Here is a 13,152-nt window from a genome sequence, read left to right as displayed (position 1 = left end):
TTCCTCCTTCCATTCACTCATCCCAAATCCTAAAGCAGCCTGCTGACCTGGCTCACCCTTACACTATCCCTCATCCAGGATTCCAGCCCTGCTTCAAGTCCTCCTCATCTCACACTGAGATGACTGCAGCAGCCAGCTCCGCCCTCTACCCTCCCTCCCCACTGCCACCAGAGATCTCGCCTCATCTCCACTTCATATCCATCCTAAAGCTCACAGTCTTGTAGCCACTCACACGATTCAAGGAATGACTGCTGAATTATTTGGAAGAGGATGTAGGAGACTGAGGCTTCCATACGCTCCCTTTTCTGATACAATGCAACCCACCTGCACTTCAGGACTCCTGTACACATCATCCATGCTACATTTGTCTTGAATGTTCTTCAGGATAGGCCCGCTGCCTTATCACACTCTCCTTCCCTCTGTTTGACAAGCCTCCCACCACAGAGACTAAACTGTCACTTTTTCTTCACTTTATCTTCTTTCTTTGCACTTTCTTGGAACATTGTACATATCCACAAAGCACCACTAGGCACATTGCATTCTGGTTAGCGTAATTTCGTGTGTAACTATTACTTTTCTTGGCAAACTATGAATTTCAGGTGCTGGAGACTTCTCATGTCTGTCTCCTCAGCATCTGGTAGGATCTATGTAGCACACGGTAAATGGTCAATAAGTAATACTTCTACAGTCAGAATGAGATCATTGGCCTATGAAATAGCTTGGGAGCTAGACTGGGGGTACCAAATCCAAGGACCTGAGTTCAATCCCTGGGGACCATGTGACAGAAGGAGAATTACTCCAGCAAATTGTCCTCTGATCTTCATATGTGCATTTGACACAAGTATGGCCACATACATACATATGTACATATGAACCCACACACACAAAGTATAAAAAATAAAATGAAATTGCAGTCATAGGCAAGGTGTGTTTTAAACCTGAACTGAAGGGTGGATCTGATATTCTAGGCTATACATAATGAGCCTGACTTGGGATATTTTTGTTCTGCAAATTGGAGAGAAGGGTATCCTCTATGAACTAGTAAAGAGCCATGAAGACTTACTGCTGTTCCCATAATTGAGTGCACCTAAAATCACTACATATTTCAAACTGCCATATAGCATACCAGATACAATTCCCTTCATTGCCTAAACTACTTTTTCAACAGCAATCGGGGAACTGCAATTGATTTTAGTGTGCTGGGACCAGAGTGACCTGGAGCAAGTGAGATTACTGAAGATGATGTTATCAGGGTAGATACAACAGTCACCACCCTATCCATTCATCACCCTATCCATTCACCGACTCCAAATGACAGGAATCAGACGGACCTGGAAACACACAGACAACCCGTACCTCCTTCACAGTTAGCACACTTGTGATATTCCATTCTTTCTCTTCCACATCATTTAAAGAGGCTTCCATAAATCTTGCTGTGGCAGACAATTCAGAGTAAACATCAACCTCAAGTGTGAGAATCCCCCAAGCAGATCAAGAGGACACTCAGAAGTCCCCTGTTCTCAGTCCATGCCTCCTTAAGGCAGCCCTGTTATACTAGCTACACACCTCTGCCAGTCAGATCAAACATACAGACATGAGTTTTCACTCTTCTCTGCCCTTCATGCTCATACGCTCTTGAATGGTAAGTACAGTAAGTCCCCTCTTCAAGATAATTCAAAACTCTCAACTCTGACAGCGTCTCAGCCCCACTCATTCATTGCTCTGATCTAATCCCTGACTTGGCAATGAGAGAAGGCCCCTCTCCTGTCTGCACTGAAGGGACATCATTTAGCAAGGGCTATGCAGCCAGGTTCTGAAATCCATCGGCAGAAGTACAGGGATGCCTCTGTTTCAATGGCTCCTCCTGGACAGTGACAATACTTGACAGGATGCCAGGTCTAGGAGACCTGTGAATCACCCAGAGCCCTTGCTGAAATGCATTAGACTGCAAGACAGTCCTTCTCTTCTTCACAATTTCCCCCTAACAAGATCCTGGCACATGACTCTCAACTCCTTGGTTTTTCTGGGAAGATTTGAGAAACGAGTCAACTTGCTTCTCAGTCAGGGAAATGCTGAACTCCCTGATCCTACCATGTCCTCATAAAGCCTTTTCCATACAATGGTGTGTGTGTGTGTGTGTGTGTGTGTGTGTGTGTGTGTGTGTGTGTGTGTGTGGCTATATATGAGAACACACACTTATGTGGGGAAGCTAGAGGCCAACATTAGGTCTTCCTCAGTACCTTCTCCACATTATGTTTTGAGATTGCATGCCTGAAGTTTTACAGGGGCACAGAAACTTTAATTCATGCTTTCCAGCTCAGGGGACAAAGACTTTATCGCTGGGCTAGCTCCTCAGCCTCCCCAAAAAATGATCCTTTAAGCATAAAAATTAGATCGTGCAAAAACCCGAAGTGCCAACCAAGGTACCAAGTTCCCCACCAAAACTCATTCCTTCCTTCATGGTGGTCTGTGCTCAGACACCCCCCTCCACAGGAGCCCCTCTCTAAAAAAAGAACCTCCACGACTCTTCTGCTGATTCTGATCACTTTTCTTTGCTTCAGAGTCAGACCTTCAAAGTGATATCTTTTCATAACCAGTTAATAACTAAGCCATACTGATCATTCATGATGTTTTTCTCTTCTGTTGAGTAGCTTCTATTTGCTGATACACTAGACTGTGTATGACTGATGTCATCAATAGGTGCTTAACTAACAACTAGCAACAAATTTAGATTCGGGGGTGGGGGCAGGGACTGGCAGGTTAGTCAGAGGTCTTGTGAACACATTGTTTACAATCTCTATGGTCCTTCAAACTTTTAAATGACTAAAATAATTGTGCCAGGGCTGGAAAGGGAGCTAGCAGATAATGGTGACAAGGGTGCTTGTTACCAAGCCTAAATACTTGAGTGTGTCCCTTGGGACCCCATAACGAAGGAAAGAATCGACTCCTGACAGTTGTCCTCTGACCTTCATTCCTAACATGGCCTAGATGTGAGTATACATGCATGAGTACAAACAATTCATTGCATGTGTGTGCTCATAGTAATGAATCACTTTGTACTGGTAAAGAGTAAGTGAGCAAAGCATCACAATGGTTTCCAAACACAGTGAACAGCCTTGCAGTTTTCAAGGCCACCACATGCCTCGGCAAACTAAGCAGTCTGCTCTAGTGTCCCTACACTGAGTGCGGGAGGGAAGACACTAAAGAATCGCCCCTCATAAGACAGGGGTGACCCTGCCATCACCACCAGAGTGGCCATAAGCCACCTTCCCCTTGTTGACTATCTTCTGAGAGAGTGAAAGAGCTTCATCTCCACAGAGCTCTGCTTTTTAGACCCTCATTCCACTCCCTCCCTCACCTAATTCTTTCCTCTTTCTCCTCATATAGAGACTGTAGAAAATAAGATCGTTCCTAGGTTCAACAGGCTATCCCTCCAGCTTCCCTCAGCCCCTTTCTAGGGACTTGTTTTTCCTATGTGTGCTGTGGGATGGTCTGTATGTCAAGTGTGTTGCTGATGTCAATAAATAAATCACTGATTGGCCAGTGGCCAGGCAGGAAGTATAGGCGGGACAAGGAGGAGAATAAAGCTGGGAAGTGGAAGGCTGAGTCAGAGAGACACTGCCAGCCGCCACGATGACAAACAGCATGTGAAGATGCCGGTAAGCCACGAGCCATGTGGCAAGGTATAGATTAATGTAAATGGATGAATTTAAGCTGTAAGAACAGTTAGCAAGAAGCCTGCCACGGCAATACAGTTTGTAACCAATATAAGTCTCTGTGTTTACTTGGTTGGGTCTGAATGGCTGTGGGACTGGCAGGTGAGAGAGATTTGTCCTGACTGTGGGCCAGGCAGAAAAACTCTAGCTACATATGTGTCTTTTCAAAGCAGCAGCTGCCAAGTATCTGAGACTCATGGCATTACAAAGACCCCAACAAATTGCTTCGTCAAAGCATTTGTTTTGTACTGGTCTGGAAAACCGTTCATTCTCTGGGGCTCATGAAAGCTCTCCAACATTCTGATGATGACAGCCTCCCAGATGCTTCCTTGCACTGAGCAGAAGCTTTAGAATTTGACAGTATCTCCCAATGGGTCCCTAAATTATTATTCTGGAACTCTTCTTTTTCTATCTGGATCTCTACTCTGGCTCAAGACCACATTTCATGTCTCAAACCACAAGAACGTTGGCCATTTCATTTCTTCATTTAGGCAACATGTATTGAGCAACTCTAATGCACTAAGTATTATCATGGCTACTGGTATGTAAGTGTGGATAATACCAAGAAACTCTATTCTCGTTGAGCTACACAGTAAACAAGAAGACAGATAATGAAAAATAATTTTTAAAGTACTGATGAAGGCTAAGCAAGAAAGTATGGAGAACTAACTGTAGAACTGTGTGGTGGCATCTCACTGGCTTGGAGACTGGGGTTGGGGGTTGGGATTCTTTTCTTTCCAGAATTTTCATTCTCTTGTTCTCATTTCACATCTTTTCCAACGTCATTGCGAGATGCAGGGCTCCCTCCATCTTTGATGTTGGGCTGTATCTTCTCCGTTGAGATAGTTGGACATATGAATAATTATGCTATTCCTTTTAAATACTCTTAATTCTTTTAGCTCGACTTTCCCTTGCATCTTTTCTGGCAAGTTCATAACTCTGGATCAAACCAAATGTCTCTTCACGTAGGTTGCTAAGCCTTTAAAGCCATGATTCTCAACCTCCTAATGCTGCAGTTCATTACTGTCCCTCAAGCTGCAGTGACCCCCAACCACAAAATTATTGCCCTGCTACTTTAGAGCATTAATTTTGCTACTGTTATGAATTGTAATATAAACATCTGATATGCAACCCCTGTGGGGGTGGTGACCCATGGGTTGAGAACCACCACTGTAAATGGAGAACTCACTCGATGGGCATATATTCCAAGTTCAAAAGCTCTAGCTCTGTTTGGACCTGTGACCGCACTGTCTATCCACTTTTTAAGTTGGAAGCCACCTTGCTGCACTTTCCTATTCTGCCCAGCATCTCCTCCAGTTTCCTCCAGCTCTGCACATTCATACGCCTCTCACTAATCTCCTCTTTGAGACACTGCAGGGGAAACGTAGACTGCATTCATGACTCGCTTATTCCTGGGCTACCTTACTGAGAAACGATGAATGGCCTGGTACAGGCGCCAAGACTGCAAGGCGATCATGGGACAGAATTCCTTCAAATTTTGTTTCTTCCCTGTGGCAAATGCTATCTAACCTGTGTTTTAAAAAATACTACTTTGTAAATCTATAAGTGCTATACATGTGCCCAATAAACAATAGCAGAAAAAGAAAAAAATGAAATTCAAAATTTATCCCACTACTTAGACACAAACACCACCCTTGTTCCCATACACAAAGAAATATATTCAAACGAAGAAATTGCCTTTCTTTAAAAATAAAAGTCTGATTATACTAATGATATTACTTTATTTTTATTTTTATTTTATTTTATTTTGCTTCTTTGAGACAGGGTTTCTCTGTATAGTTCTGGCTGACCTGGAACTCACTCTGTAGACCAGGTTGGCCTTGAACTCAGAGATCCACCCGCCTCTGTCTCTGAGTGTTGAAACTAAAGCTGTGCCTCACCACAGGTTTCCAAGAACATTACTCTTACATAACCTACCTTTCACTTCATAGTACTAAGATTTGTGTGTCTACATATACACTACACATAAGTATTTATGAATGTATATACATACACACACAAGTAATGGCTATGTATGAATGAATCTGCCATATAGACAGTGCTTCCTTTAAATTCTCTGCTTTCACTTCCAATTCAATATTCTCGCTTCATCTCTACATCTCTAATTATTTCCATTGTCATGTCTTCAACTTTAATAAAGTCCACTAACTTTACCATCCTGTATACTTCCAAACTTCTCATCTGCAAACTTTCTGAGCTCTAGTGCCTAATCTACCTAGCACCTTCAGGAAGCTCATACATCTCATTCAACACGCCCCATGTTGATGTGTCAAACATGCTCCACACATGCCTAGCTCTACTTCTCTCTGTCTTGCTTGACTGACCCAATGCCCGATGGTCATGGATGACTTAAGCTCCATAAATGTATCGAATCCCTCATTTTCCCATTCCCATTGCCAGAATTTTACAATGATTCTTCAAGATTTCTTTTTTAAAACAATGTATTTTTTTTTATTTTATGTGCATTGGTGTTTTGCCTGCATATACATCAGTGTGAGGGTGTCAGATCCCCTGGGCTTGACAATTACATTGACACAACTGTTACAGACAATTGTGAGGCACCATGTGGGCACTGGGAATCGAACTTGGATCCTCTGAATGAGCAGCCAGTGCTCTTAACAGCTGAGCCATCTCTCCAGCCCCATCTTTAATATTTCTTAATCCAATTAGTGCAAAAACTTTTCAACTGGTCTCTCACTTGAATTCAGGTGTCTTCAAATACACTGCCCCAGCAAGCATGACTGAATACGAACCTAAGCGTCAGCCTGTCCTTTGAGGTCTCCCATTGTACAGAGGCTAAAATAAACTCCAGGAAGATCTTGCTGGCGTCCTCAGACTCTGAACCCACCCCTCTGTAGCACATCCACATTGCTCACACAGCAACCATTAGGAATGTCTGACCATTGTCAGTTCCCACCATTCCATGCCCTCTGGGCTATGGTCCCCTCACATAGAGTAGCCAATCTGTCAGTGTCCTCCTCCATGGTTCCACATGAACTTTTTGCTATTTGTTTCCTAAATCTGAGTGTTAATCTTGGACATCTTTCCTAATAGTCTGCCTTGGCCTGATCTCTACTAGATCCCCGCCTGGGTGTTCTTACAATCTTAGGTCTTCCCTCCGCTATTGTCCAACTCTACTGGGATAATTTTTCATTTGTTGGTCTCATTACGTCCTGAACTGGGACCATTTTCTTACACCTATGAATTTACAATAGCACAAAGCACATTACCTGGAATGAGCTAAATTCCATTTAATATTTTGTGAAAGAATAAGACATAATATGCTCTGTTGTTTATTTTTATTGCTTCCATTTAATATCATTAGTGCCAAAATTGTGTATGTATACTTAATTTTATATGTGCATATAATTCCTTTCCATTGCGGTGAATTGTAAATATGTGATTTTAAGAACTAGCTCATCAATCATAAATCTATGAAGGCACAGCACTTCTAAAACATAGGTCTCAAAAACACAGCAGGCAATATAACAAGAGTATACAACTTAAGAATTGTCTCTGATAGAAATCATTCTTCAATAAAATAAAACACTCTGGGTAGCTTGTCAAGTGTATGGCAAGGGTCTCATGGTAAGCCATTGCAACCATTAAGTTCTTCTGAGTGTTTTCCTTGTGACAGACATGATATGTGTACTGTTTACTAGTGGCTCTACTAATATGAGAGTGATGAAAACCTATGAATATAACATTGCTCAACAGAGTCAACCCAACATAGGCCTTCAGAGTAAAGTTTGGGGGAACTAAGTCTATTTAGGATGTCTTGAAAAGTCATTTTGCTGATGCAAACTTGCATGATTGGAAAAATGATACAAATAATAAAAGGAGACACATCCTTTGCATATAAAGGTAATTTAGTTGAATGAAGAACAAAAGTCCTTTTATCTCCTTTGGACACCAACGTTATTTGTATAAACTTCACAGGGACTACAAACACCAGAATTGTTTGTCTGTGATTGGGAGGAGAGCTATATTTACATTTGTGTTTGTGAATACTCATATATTTACATAAACACTTAGATTCATATAATAAAGTAGGAAATACAATGCTTAGTGCGAATTGGAAAATCTAATATTCGTTCCTTACCTGAACCTGAGAAACTGTCTAAAGACCCGTCTGCTGCTGTTGAAGCTATTTCACTGCTGCTCATTGGCTCTGTTTTAACTACAAAAGTAAGCACACATCATCACAGAGTGAGTTAGTAGTCATTTGTAAAGGTGTGGGAGAGAATGTATAACATCCTAAATAATGTTGAGAAATCATTTTATAAGACAGTATCTTTCCATTTGAATATAAGTCAGATTTTCTTGCAAGACTCTCTTTTGAAAAATTGTCATGTTAAGTTTCTTTTCTGTAAGAAAGTCCTTCTGTTATAAATTACCTTTCAGAGCCACAGTCCTCCACATTCCTAACGCTGTGATCCTTTAACACAGTTCCTCATGTGGTGGTGACACCCAACCATACAATTATTCCATTGCTACTTCATAACTGTGATTGTGCTACTGTTATATGAATCATAGTATAAATATCTGACATGCAGGATATCTGATATGGGACCCGGATCCACAGGCTGAGAAGCACTGCTTTAAAGGAAGAATTTCAAAACTAATTAAAATCATTTTCAGTATATACTACTTTACTTATTAGTGAAAACATTACTTACAATATGTAATGTGAAATTCTTTCTTTTTTTTTTTTTTTGTTTTTCGAGACAGGGTTTCTCTGTGTAGCTTTGCGCCTCTCCTAGAACTCACTTGGTAGCCCAGGCTGGCCTCGAACTCACAGAAATCCGCCTGGCTCTGCCTCCCAAGTGCTGGGATTAAAGGCGTGCGCCACCACCGCCCGGCCGTGAAATTATTTCTTGGTGCTTGTTAAAAATCTGTTATTTAGCCAAGCAATCAGAAGGAAAGATTTAAAAGGGTTTTAAGAAGTAGGAAATAAGTGGCCATCCTTAAGACCAACTGATTCTATGATGATTGAGAACAAGTATGTGCTTATACATACTACACACACACACACACACACACACACACACACACACACACACTTCCTTAGATACCTAGTATGGTGCAGATACAACCTCAAGCTAATGAACTCCTATCACCAAGCCATTCATATGACCAATTCATCAATATGTTTTTGCACAGTGAAGAAAAAAGGAATTTTCTCATTTCAAAATAATATTGACAAAAGATAGTATGAGAAGAAAAATTCATAAGCATAATATATTTGTAAATGTATATATAATCTTTGACAAAGTTCCTTAGGGTTGAGAAATAATATTCTGATTTAGGTCATAGGATGTTTACTAAACCTACTTCCAACAGAATGACAGAATCACTATATACCACCAAACAGAGCCCAAGTGTTTCAGAACTGAGAACATCTGCCTTTTCCCTCCCTAGGTTTGGAATCCCTTTTCTGGAGTGCCATTACTGACATGCTCCTAACCTATGTATGAGGGTGACTTTTTCTCTGTTTTCATGTTTTCAGGGGTGAAATGCACACTCTAAAGTCAACCTGAAACTCTGTGTTCCCTGAAGTGAAGGTTATGACCATAGAGTATTCAGGAAGAGAGGTTCCTCCCTCAAAGTAAGAACATTCTGGAATGGGAGAAGATGATGGAGAAAATAGCTCTTCTGTCTCAGTGTCACTGATTTCTCCAAAACACCAGGCAGAGGACTCATCCAGCCCAAGCCCTGGCCCTAAGCATGTTACACAGATATGACGAGTGGTTTTCACATGAACGTTATAAGTCGATGGATCAGACAGTCATTTAAAAAAAATTAATTACTTAGATGGTTTCTAAACAAAGTTGAGGAGAAAAGAAAAAACAAAAAAGAAACAAAAAAAAAAACCCAAACACCGAGACTAATGGAAATCATTCTGCCTGACTGTTTTCATGTAGACCACACAACAGTGAGACTGAAGTTCTGAGTCAAGTTTTCACTTTTCTGCCAGTTGTTTTGGGTTAGAAGTCTTAGCTGATGCTAATCCATTCCGACAGAAGGCTGCCGTTCCCTTCTCCCCCACGCCACCGGCCACCTAATGTTCTTGCCCTTCGTAACCACGACATCGCCACAGCTGTAGGAAAGCCAACAGTAACTACAGGGGTTTCATGCTTAAGATGTCCACATTATACTTCATGTTCCTTTAAAGACCTGACACAATGCCCTCATCAAATCAGACAATTGTTCTAAGTCCACTTTCTAGACTGGCCACTAGTGGGACGCCCAACTCCAGATCCAATACCATATGCTGAGCCAAAGGGTGGAATGCGGTAAAATGAAGACTGACCATGTAAAATGCCTACTATGGGTCAGCTTCTTCATGGATGTTATCAGCATGTGGGAAGGTCTGCGAGGTCTCCGAAACTCCTTAGCCAGGCATCATCTTGTTGTCTCTCTCACGTGTAAAGACTGAAACCAGAGAGGCCAGGAAGCATCCAAACTGGGATTTAATTTGGGGAGTTCCTTTATTCCCAGCCCCGTGACCAAAGCTTGATGAAATGGTAATAAGTAAGTAGCACTTTGAGAAAAGTTAGAGCTGGAAGGCGGCGGCTGAGGCTTGGTGCCACCAGCTGTGGTCTGATTAGAAAGTACGACTCTGCCAGTTCCACCCTCAGAGCTTCCAGACCAGTGAGCTTCCTGGATGAGCTCAAGTAGAAATCCCTTGCCCAGATATCAAGAAAAGATGAAGAAAGAAGTCTTCCACTGCCTAGGCTGTTGGTCCAAATTGCTTCTAAGTCTGCCAAATCTAAGGTCAGTGACTCTATAGCTTGAACTATACAGTTACTCTGAGAAAGTTTACCTACAACAAAACCCCCTCTATCTCCATTCCCCTGACAGCTACATCTCTGCATGATCCAGCTCAATCAAATGCAACTCTCACTCCCAACCAGGAACTTCAATTGTTCCTGAAATCCATTAAAACTAGGCAAGAAAGAAAGGAAGGGAAGACGATATTCTCTCTTAGGTCCCAAGATCATTGCCTTTTGGCACTGTTCAAACACAGCCATCTATACACTAAGAACTAAAGAGTTCCACTAAATTCAGTTTCTAAAAAGGCTCCCTGTTAAAGGGGAGATGATGTCCATGAAGTAACTACCAGGATGTGCATGATTATATCAGCCCTGTAATTGAATACTCTGATCAACAGAGGCCTAATGATGTAAGATATTCTCTGAGGGGCTAAGGCAGATAAGGGGCTTGCTGTGTAGGTAAGAATACCCGAGTTCATATCTCCAGGACCACATAAACTGGGCATGGCAGCATACACCTGTAACCTCAGTGCTGAGAGGAGAGGGAAGACAGGTAGATTCCGAGGGCTCTCTAGCCAGCCGGTCTAACCTAAACAGGGAGCTTCTGGCTTAGCGAGAGACCATGCCTCAAAATGCAATGTGGAAAGTGATAGGAAAAGACAACCCATGTATACACACACACACACACACACACACACACACACACACACACACACGAAGGAAAAGTTAAAAAAAAAAACCTAACTATTTCTGGCTTGGTTATGGCCAATTATACACTGACTGAAGAATTAAAGAGACAAAAGCAGTATGTGCCCACGGGAATCTGACCCACTCCATCTCACCTGGATGATCATACACAGCAATAGGCTGCAAATGGCATAACAAAACACCTCTCCCAAGCTTTGGATTTTCAAGTACCACATGCTGATTTTTTTTTTTTTTCTAGAAGGTACTGTGACATTTGAGAACAGCCCTCCTATCTACACTTCCTGACTAGAGGGCAAAAATCTATAAACAATGTTTTCTAACTACAGGATTACCTCCCCCATACCATTCCGCTTGTCATATGACCTCAGTTTACTACAAAGTAGCTATTTTTTTTTTTCTATTACTGACACACCTGTGTCTCTTCTTTCCTTCTGCTTCAGGTTCTGGCCTGCCATCCCACCCTGGGCCACTGTCTCTCATAGATGTCCTTTAAGACATGCAGAAATTCCTTCCTGTGACCACACACTCCAGATCTCAGCTGTCCTGGGCCACTGCTACCCTTCAGATGTTCCACAAATTTCCATCTACTAACGCCTTTGAGCATCAGTGTTGAGGTAGGAATATCTAACCACCCGCTGCTGAACTTTCTACAATTTAATTCCTTGGCCCTAATCATCTTTTTACACAATGTTTTTAAATTATCTATGTTACAGAAATGTAATAGAGATTCACAGAGTGTTATGTGAAAGATCTGGTACCAAGAAGGAGCTGAAACCGTGTTCACCACCATCACCAGCAGCGGTATTCAGAGTTAAAAACCACAGCTTATTACTAACGCACTTCAATCTAGCTTTACTGCCAAGAACATAAACCTGGGATAAAGGTATCTGTTACTGGGTATTATATACTCAGATGAGAATGAAATAAATTAAGATTATAACCATTTCAGCCATGCACTAGGACCAGGCCCACCATTTCAGCCATGCACTAGGACCAGGCCCACCATTTCAGCCATGTACTAGGACCAGGCCCACCATTTCAGCCATGTACTAGGACCAGGCCCACCATTTCAGCCATGCACTAGGACCAGGCCCACCATTTCAGCCATGCACTAGGACCAGAGCTCACCATTTCAGCCATGCACTAGGACCAGGCCCACCATTTCAGCCATGCACTAGGACCAGAGCTCACCATTTTAGCCATGTGCTAGGTCCAGACCAGAGCTCACCATTTCAGCCATGTGCTAGGTCCAGACCAGAACCCACCATTTCAGCCACGAGTTAGGTCCAGACCAGAGCTCACCATTTCAGCCATGCACTAGGTCCAGAGCTCACCATTTCAGCCATGTGCTAGGTCCAGACCAGAACCCACCATTTCAGCCATGAGTTAGGTCCAGACCATAGCCCACCATTTCAGCCATGCACTAGGTCCAGAACCCATGCTTTTATAATCACTCATCCTCTCCTTACAATATCTCTGGAAGAATGAGAAATCAGAATATTTATTTTCACTGGTTGAGTTGCATGCTGGAAAAATATTCTGCCACTAACCTACATCCCTGGCTCCAAAAGCATTTTTTTAAGGTACAGATAATAATGTTAAAATCAATCAGAAGCTTCACATTAAAGTCAAGCTTATCCTTACAAAAGGAATGAGAGAACCTAAAGGGAAAAATCAACCACTGAGGCCTTACCTAGGGAAAGCCAAAATCAAATCAAGCAAGGCATCTGGGGAATAACTCAAGAAGGCGGGACTAAATCACAATTACATTAAGACAATTAGTGCCTTGGCTATTACCATTATCAGCGTACGCTTTTCTTCTGAAGGACCAGGTCAGCAGGAGAAAGATGATGCACGAGGCAGCAGTGACCAGAAATTTCAGAATACACGTCGAAATTCTAGCATTCTTTACGGTAAGCTGATCCATGAAA

General features: G+C 42.1%; 1 protein-coding gene across 1 annotated transcript in view; it reads right to left on the bottom strand.

Annotated features, from left to right (window-relative positions):
* The window catches only part of Eya1 (EYA transcriptional coactivator and phosphatase 1), a 141,711-nt gene that overhangs the window by 109,989 nt on the left and 18,570 nt on the right, over nucleotides 1–13,152 (bottom strand). The window contains exon 3 of the mRNA XM_059255682.1: nucleotides 7,840–7,917. Within this exon, the coding sequence (XP_059111665.1) occupies nucleotides 7,840–7,917 (78 nt within the window). The remainder of the gene's footprint in view (nucleotides 1–7,839; nucleotides 7,918–13,152) is intronic.

Source organism: Peromyscus eremicus, chromosome 2, assembly GCF_949786415.1.
Source record: "Peromyscus eremicus chromosome 2, PerEre_H2_v1, whole genome shotgun sequence".
NCBI classification, from domain to species: domain Eukaryota; kingdom Metazoa; phylum Chordata; class Mammalia; order Rodentia; family Cricetidae; genus Peromyscus; species Peromyscus eremicus.
This window is presented reverse-complemented; position numbering and strand designations above follow the sequence as displayed.